A 9,038-nucleotide genomic window follows, 5' to 3' on the forward strand; every position below is an offset into this window, starting at 1 on the left:
TATATATATATATATATATATATATATATATCAGCTGTGACAGAGCTGTGCCCGACTAGCTCGAAATACATAATCAACGAACAAGTAATCGCGCGAAATATGCATTGTTAATCTATATCTGTATGTATAGATACTTTATATGTATATAACTGTAGATATATACTATATGTATATGTACATATACCATTTTTTGTTCATTCTATTTCTTTTGTCGTACCCCAGGGCTTAGGTACACGCGTGACTAGCTTAAAAAGAAAAAAGAAAGCAAAAACCCTTTCACTCGCCATTCACTTACCTTCGTATCTTCGCTTTCTTCGTATGCATATATTGTTTATATATGTGTCTGAGGTATATTTATCCATATGTGTATGTTTCCGTTAAAACAACGTATAATATCCGCAAATACGGCTTACGCGGGCGCTCGAGGTTTGCTTTGAAGTTCGCTCGAGAAAGATACGCGCTCGAGATGAGCCCGAGAGCTCTCGTTTTACGAGACAGCTGCCTCTCTAAACTCCCACGGAAGTCTAGATACTAAAACGACAATAACTCCTATTCGGAGGGACGATCGCGCGATGATCTATGCATAGAAACGATCCTCGCGATCATCAACGAGTAGCGCAGCAACGACGAAGACAATGACAACGATAAGCGACAGCGTCGCCGTTCACGAGGTAATGCTACGTGCGCCAGTAGGGCGACGGGGCTTCGTGTCGTTTTTTGGCTGAATTAAATTGAGTCCTATCGTCGAGGGCTAACTCGGCGCATCTTCCGGTTCCACCACGCCACCGGCCGATCCTGTCTGGCTACCACCCCGGCTCATCGTTACAAACTGCTGCGATAGCGTCTGCAGACTCTGCCGCACCTATAAACAAACATATTCCTTCATCACAAATAAACATGACACAGTTAATTACTTAGACCATGCGATTAAACATCTTCATCAATCATACACTTGATCTACTTCGATTATCTGTGATTTCAATTATCGCGATAAACGATTCGAACACCTGGCGCGATATATGATTATACACTACTTAATAGAAATTACTCATACATTTTTATCATCATCTATCTTATAAAGTGATATGACAAAAATATAAAAATAAACATTTCCAACTTGTGTAGTTATGTATTAGAATAATAAAAAAAATATCTTATTTCAATATCAATTTATAATAACAAACTCAATCAACGGGCGAAGTAAGAGTCAACCACATTTTTAATTTTTTCATAAAATTATATATTATATTAACAGCGATGAAACATCTCGCAAAAAATTAGACTATAAACTAATAAGTTACAAGTTACAAGTTACAAGTTTCGGCTACCGGTTTGAGCCCTCTTCAGACATTAGTATAACGAAAAATAATATAATAACAGAATAAAATCAATTGTCGCAAATGTTCGCATATTCAGAATAATCACAGTTCGGGTGAGTCTTGATCTCTTAATATAATATATAATTTTATGAAACATTTAAAAATGTGGTTGACTCTTACTTCGCCCGTTGATTGAGTTTGTTATTATGTTTTGAAAGAGTCTTTTGAATTTGTTTATTTATTTTAATATCAATTTAATTAATTTATTTCAATTATTTAATTTAGAACTAAAATTATTTTAAATATTGAAATCAAATATCATCATATACACACATTTGTAATTATTTTTTTTTTAAAGTAAAACTCTTAAATCTTTAATTCAATTTAATAAATCTTATTTATTTTAATAATTATTTAATGTGCATACATAAAAATATAATTTGTTTGCTAAGGTCAAAAACTTCATTATAATAATATCATTATTTAATTTTGCATTTTATCCTGACAACAATACAACATAAAATCTATAATGTAATCAGTAAGTAAGGTAATTTACCTTCACTATTTGATCTAGATTCGTGTTAAGATAGTGCAACAATCGGTCTTGCGTGAAACGTTCCGGTGAGACGAGGGGATGGTTTAAATAAGCGGTATGCAGCCTGTCAATACGCATCATCATTAGAGCCGCCGATACGTAAAGAACTGCCAAGAGAGCTACCAGTATCGTTATCACCATGCCAGGTTTCAATCCATTGGTAAACAAAGATCTTAGCCTATCGGATTTGCTCGGTGTCAGCGTCTTTGTTAATACTGCTGTCTCCAGTCTGAAAAGAAAGATGAAAGATAAAAATAGTGAAATAAGCACAATTGCGAAAACAAATTCAACGTGTTATATTTCGCAAAGCTATGAACTAATTGCGAGAATAGACTCAATAAGATTATCTAAATCTTTTTTGTTGTTGCAAGAAAGCAAATAAAATTATACTTTATTTTATATCCCGCATATTATACGATTTAATCTTCTTTTTGTTAAACTTTTAATTATTTTCATCTAAATTAATTCATCTAAAATTAATTCGCGTAAAAATAATTTCACCGTGATTAATTAAACTAATCAAGTTTTTTTATTTATATGTTTTTTCTTTTAAGGATGTATACAGTCTGTGCAAAAAATGATTGGAATAGGAAATTTATGCTTTCCGTGTAAAAATAAATGTTATGTACTTATGAAACGATCAATAATGTTAATATTTATATTATAATACAATTTAAAATAAATTTAACAATACGATTTTATAGTTAAAATGACAATTTTCTCATATTTTATTTTATTTTTTAATATATCTACTTTTTATTGAAATAATTTTTTATCCAGACTCTAAATTGTCGCTAAACTCTTTACATTACTTTTAAATGCAATATAGAAAAATATATAATTTAATTTAAAAAATTTGTTCATTTGTTGGAAAATACGTGTAATACATTCTTAATTATACGAAAATAGAAAGATTACCTGGGGGGTGCCAAATTTGGCTTATTGAGGATCTCAGGAGCACCGTCGGGATCGGTGGTGCAGACGTTCGGTTGCGTGATATCAGTACCACTCTCGGACACACTCGAATCGTCGTCAACGTCGTCTGGCGCGAGACGCTTCGTGTCCGTGTCAATCTCCGGCAACGCGTCTACCGTCGTTTGCGGCTCCATCGCCGCGTCCCAAACCTGCTTCATCAGCTTGTAGGTAGAATCGCGTGAGAGCAGTGAGCAGAAAACGTGGCGTTCCTCTTCAGTAGCCACTGCCACCGCATTCGGTATGATTTTCGCCGTCTTCTCCTTGCTGATCTTCAACACCGACACCGTCGGTATCAGCAGCTTCGTCACGTAGCCAAACACATTGCTGTAGAATGCGAAGTAGTTGGGCGTGATGTATAGGTGACCCTGTAGCAGGATGTCGCCTACCAGCGCGCAGCTGTAGTAATTCAGTACACGCTCATCGTCGGCCACCTGATAGCGAAATTTCGACGACTATCCATTAGGTCGGTACTGCTCTTTCACTGAAGCGGTGAAACGCAAATAGAATCTTTCCTCTATTCTATTACTTTGTCCATTCGTGTGAATTTTTGTAAAATACTACTCGAAAAGAATGATTTTACTAAAATGAATTGAAAAATTTAGATAGACACAAATTTAAGAATAATTATGTAGAAAGCTTAAACTGCTAAAATGTCAATTTTTTTTATATTACCTACTCATCATGCTTGAATGTTTTACAAATATTATTTTCAGATCTATATCTAACTTAATTTTTGGATACTACAGCAAAATACTTTCCCTATAGCTAATAAAACTGAGTTTGTGTGACCATCGATTTATGGACAGAACGCAACGCAAAATAGTGAAAATTAATCCTCCGTGGTGCAACGTTTTTTTTCACTACTTTTTTAATCCAACCGGGCCACTAGTGCCTGATTGTGTTTTTAGACTGTAAAAAATCTGAAAAATTCTGGTACACTCTTTCAACATTCAAAAATACAATTTTACAATGAATAACGAAACATTTTTCACTTTCATTGTAAGTATCTAAATCAAGATTTCATTTTCTAGCATTCAAATTTCTTTTTAAGAACTTTCGTCATTTGTCATACTCGGGACAGCTCGTTTCAAGTATATACGTGTTGCTTAGTAGATACAGAATGCATTTTCGTTCTAAAGAGCTCTGTTTCAAGTTGACACACGATCCTTGTTTATAAAATATTCATTAAACATCAAGAAGTTCTCTCTATTGCTCCAAACTCGCATTCATTAATAATTTCATTTGTATGTGACGCAAGCCATTGTGTATTCGACAATAACGTCAATCGACATAAACGCCAAGCTACCAATATAATAATTAATATAATTAATTAAGCTATTGATATAATAATTAATATAATGAATACTATAATGTACATCCCAATATATTTTAATAATTTATGCATTTAATAATTTATCTTTTTATCAAACACCTGGGACTTTTGTCTCTGTGAAGTTCACCGACAGATGAGGGGAAGTATTTTTATACTGCACGTAGAGGCGTGCATTGACGTATGCGTTTATATCCTACGTCCGGAGAAGTTAAAACACTATCTGCGCCGGATGAAGATTAAATAACTATCGTAACATGATAATGGATCCGGATTAAGCAAGTTGTGTTATTGAATGGAAAGAACAACATCTGCAAGACGTTCTCTTTTAGATCTTCTCGTATTAGTACTCTGTCGTGAACCTTAAGAAAATTTATGTACCACTTAAACGTATCTGTACCTGACTGAAGTGCCTGTGGAACTTCTTCTGTCTCGCGCTGCTGGTAGTCGGCGACGACCTCGAAGAGGTTCTGCTAACCTTTGCTGGAGTTTGCACGCCGCCAGCTGCCATCGATGGAGTACTCCTACTCAGTGGCTTTGAAAGGTGACTGAAAAAAGAAAAAGAAATAAAAATATATAAGGGAATTTTTAGATAATTAGATATTACGCGAGAATGTATTTAATTTTTAAGTATACGAGAAAAATTCGTCGTATGATTAAAATCGAAAGTATCTAAAAATATTAAGTATTTGTTTAAAATACAAAATAATTGTTGAGATAAAAATTACATTAAAAATTAGATAATAATATTGTAATAATTACTATAATAGTTGTTGTAAAAAATAATATAATTATTAGAACATTGTCATAATAGTAAAAATAAAATTTACGTACGTAACAATAATTTTAATTACAAACGTAATTTTTAGAATGGTAATCATAATCCAGACATATTTCTCTGACATACCTACATATTATAAAATAAAATTGTACGTATAGATCAACTTATTCATGCATGAAATTTTCATGATCTTAAAAGATCAATTAAAACATTTATCTTTTTATTGACGCTATTGCGTTTAATGATGTTACATTAAAAATGCCTTACACCCTCAAAAATATATTATTAGGTAAAAAGAAAATATATGCTGATGTTTTGCTTACGTATCTAAATTTAATATGTTATTCGAACGATATATAATTAGAAATTATTTTCCACAACATCTAGTTGAAGTCTCCAGAAAAGGATATCGAGTGTACGAAAAGTCATTGATCTTTTCAGAGGTCAGGACAATAAACGCTATGTGTGTTACGAAGGTTATCTTTTTTTTATACGTTATATCGAAATACGTCCGGACCGATGATGCTGTTTACCGTGTTACCCAACACTCGTTTTTGTATACCATCACTACGTTCATATAATACGCAGAATGTTTGAAATTAAAAAATCTTTACTAGACAATAATTAAATGCGATAATTATTTGTAACAAATCTTGGAGATTTAAAACACTTCGTTTTTAAATGAATCTGTAATTAAGTTATTTTTAATTTAATTTGGCTCTCAAAAATTGTCAAGACATTTAGTAGTCTGAATTATAAATTAAAACTATAAATTAAAAATGAAATTATAACAGAAAATTTCAATTTAGATTTTCAAGGAAACAAAATCACAAGATTATTCTTATCGTTATATCTTATCCTCTATTAAAGCTTAGAAATAATATCGTATTACTCTTCTACATCTTATCTTAAACTATACAAATAAATAAACAAACAAAAATAATTATTGCTAACAGGTTGGAGTTGGTTTGTTCGGAGATTGTCCTGTTTCTTTTTCCTGTAATAGAAATACTCCACAAATTGTTGCCACACATCTCCACTCGCGTCCCCATCGTCGAATTTTTTACTGCACTTCGTTTTTCGCGTTTTAAAAATTGAAACAACCTCATGCGTATGCTCTTTTATCGACAGTTTGCAGTTCGAATCACAGTTCCGCGTTGAACGGTGACAAAACTCACGTATCGTTGAAAAATACGAAAGCTTTCACCTTTGAAAATTGCAACACGAGCTTTGTGTGGATAGATAAAATATTTATTTTATTTAAATTACTTTATCAAAATTATTTTAAACACGAACGAGATTAGCCTTTATTCAAATTATTGTTTCTTTCAAGCATTGAAGAGAATGTAAAAAAATTTATAAGTCAAATTACTGCATCAACATCTACATTTTTCGCTAGAAAGTAGATTTAAAATTTTTTAAATTCGTCACATTTTTCGCCAATTTAATCAATAAAATAATTTAAATAAAATTGTTGGTTAAAATAATTATTTAAAGTAAATTACAAATAATTCACAGAAATTTGTACCTTCTTAATGTATCTCTAAACCCATATATTCTTCTAGAACTCAAGTATTCGAGTTCAGAGAATATTTAAAAGTATAAAAAATATAAATAAATAGTCTTCTCTTTCTTACAATAAGATTAATTACAGCAAGAACAGCTTTTTATTTTGTTCATTAGAGAATACTTGCATTGCAGAAATTCAAAAGTATTCAAACGATTCAATCCGCGTCACCGATTCGTCTACCCGATCGCGTCGCGTACCGTGCGATTTTCGCACGTGAAGATGACCCGTCCGAGGCGTAGCGTAACGCGTAACTGATTCACGATCCGTGGCTTAACAATCCGCTGCCGGCGGCAATGATAACACGTGGGAGACTGTCTGGAGCGGCCGTTGTGCCATCTCGCTCGATTAAGAGGCTCGCCGGAACCGAAACGAACAAAAAAAGTCACATGATGATAACTGACGGATGCAATAAGCGGATTCGATGATAATAAGCGACGAGATAAACATGGCAGATAGAATTTCGAGTGTGATAAGATTCGCGAAAGCTAATATCGGCGCGAAGTTTCAGGAGTATAGGCGCGAGTTTCACAATTTGGCAAATAATCCCGTGAAAACGTGTACGATCGAGGCGCGGCAGGAAATGGAAAAATTTTTTTTCTTCCCTTACTACATCTTCGTCCATTCAATGAGATCCGTGACATATTGCACGTTTCCCTCGTGTCACTTGTATGCTTTTTTTTTTAGGATTATCTCTCGTATGTCACGATTGTACACAGAATGTTTGTAATCTATATCATGGCAGCTATCAGAACTGACCGCTAGTAATTCTTCTCTTTGTGAGAGATGAAATTACTTCTGAGAATATATGTAGATGAGGAATATATAATTTTTACGTAGCGCATCAAAATGAATATTAATGAAAACTGAGCATAAAAACGAATCATAAATAATATTTATCTGTAATATTTATTTCTTCCGCTAGAATTAAGATAACTAGAAAAAGTAGATACGTGAATCTTTTTATAATTAAAAGGTTTTCAATTAATGAAACCGGATTAAACACTGAAAGAAATTGTGTTAGAAGAATATTATTCTTTTAATAGAAAAAAATTGTCGTGTTTGTATAACAAAATTTTCTTAGAGTGAGAGGAGTAGAAATTTTACAAAAAATTTTCATTTTATAATACAATTTTTTACAAAAAAACTTTACGGGAGAAATATCATTGTACTTTTCACAAGAAAAGATTCTTTTAATTTTAATTAAGAAGAATTGCAAAAATATTGTCAAGATTAATTAAACGACAAAATATTTACACTTTATAGCAAGACGGCTTAGTCACAAAAGACAATTTTGCCCAGATAATACGCGCGACATTATGCTTTGTACTGTAATAACCGTTTACGGACAACATGCATGGAGCGGCTATTGTAAGAATGGCCGCAAAACATTCCCATACGATTGAACTGTTTCAAAACACAATTCTATTCTCTCGACGTGATTTAACGCTACAAGTGCTGTCTAACTCCGTGGTATTTAGCGTTAAATATGCGATGATAATGTCGACCTATATCAATGTTCTGCTTGCAAATTGCTCCTTTTTAATGCACGAGAGACGAAAATCTGATTTTTCAAGTCTTGTATTATATCTATTAAAATCGACGATCTATTTCATCGATTGCATTTAATAAACATTTCATAAAAAAAAAAACAAAGTGTATTACGTAACAAAACGAAATAACGTATAATTAAAAACAGATGTATCTAATTTAGATAATTAATTCATAGAGTAACTCCAGTATAGACATACGTCGCACTTAACAAAAACCTAATTTATCAAGTATTATTTACTATGTTTAAAGTAAATAAATTATACTAGTAAAAAAAACTTTGTACTGTCTACTATTGTGAAAAAAATATTAGGAATCCAAATACTTATTTTTTATATTAAAACAAATTTGTGAAATCCTTATATTTTTGTTATATATATTACTGAAGTCATAATACAATACTAATATAACAAAGTAGTTGTGAATTATCCCTACTCTTTCTATTTTTTTCTGACTTCTGCAAAGTAAATACCTTAGTTACTCTAATCTAATCTAACGACGATATTTCTCACACATCTGTGAGAAAAAAGAACTTTTCATTTTTTAACTTTTTACAATTATCAGCTCCTCGTGTATGCTTCTTAATAAATTATTTACTTTATAACAGAATAATTCACTTAGATACATTCCAGATTAAAAAACCAAGTTATACTTCTTTTTTTAATCTGGATAGGAATAAAAAAAATAATTAATTGCATACATTTCTAAAATTATTTCCTTTATGAGTCTTCTGTTAAGTTATGCCGACAAAAGAGTGGTCTGATTTCGCTAATATTATCATGGCAAGTATGCCGTAATAATATTTGATTGCCATAAATAAATGCAGTTATCAGCGGCATTTGATGGAAAAACGTATTTCCCAGTACACAAACAAATAAGTTAATTATATGCTCTTATCACGAAAGCATATAACACGTCTC

At 32.0% G+C, this 9,038-nt stretch overlaps 1 protein-coding gene across 2 annotated transcripts in view; it reads right to left on the reverse strand.

The window, feature by feature from the left end:
* Nucleotides 1-37: 37 nt before the first annotated feature.
* The window catches only part of LOC108746991 (uncharacterized membrane protein C20F10.07-like), a 67,927-nt gene continuing 58,926 nt past the window's right edge, over nucleotides 38-9,038 (reverse strand). For both annotated transcript variants that reach the window (XM_018484178.1, XM_018484177.1), the window contains 4 exons: nucleotides 4,620-4,767; nucleotides 2,833-3,341; nucleotides 1,876-2,143; nucleotides 38-862 (listed from right to left, as the gene is read on the reverse strand). In XM_018484178.1, coding sequence (XP_018339680.1) covers nucleotides 752-862; nucleotides 1,876-2,143; nucleotides 2,833-3,341; nucleotides 4,620-4,767 — 1,036 coding nt within the window. In that variant the 3' untranslated portion in view covers nucleotides 38-751. The remainder of the gene's footprint in view (nucleotides 863-1,875; nucleotides 2,144-2,832; nucleotides 3,342-4,619; nucleotides 4,768-9,038) is intronic.

The sequence above is a fragment of the Trachymyrmex septentrionalis genome, unplaced genomic scaffold (genome assembly GCF_001594115.1).
Source record: "Trachymyrmex septentrionalis isolate Tsep2-gDNA-1 unplaced genomic scaffold, Tsep1.0 scaffold19, whole genome shotgun sequence".
In the NCBI taxonomy this organism is placed as follows: domain Eukaryota; kingdom Metazoa; phylum Arthropoda; class Insecta; order Hymenoptera; family Formicidae; genus Trachymyrmex; species Trachymyrmex septentrionalis.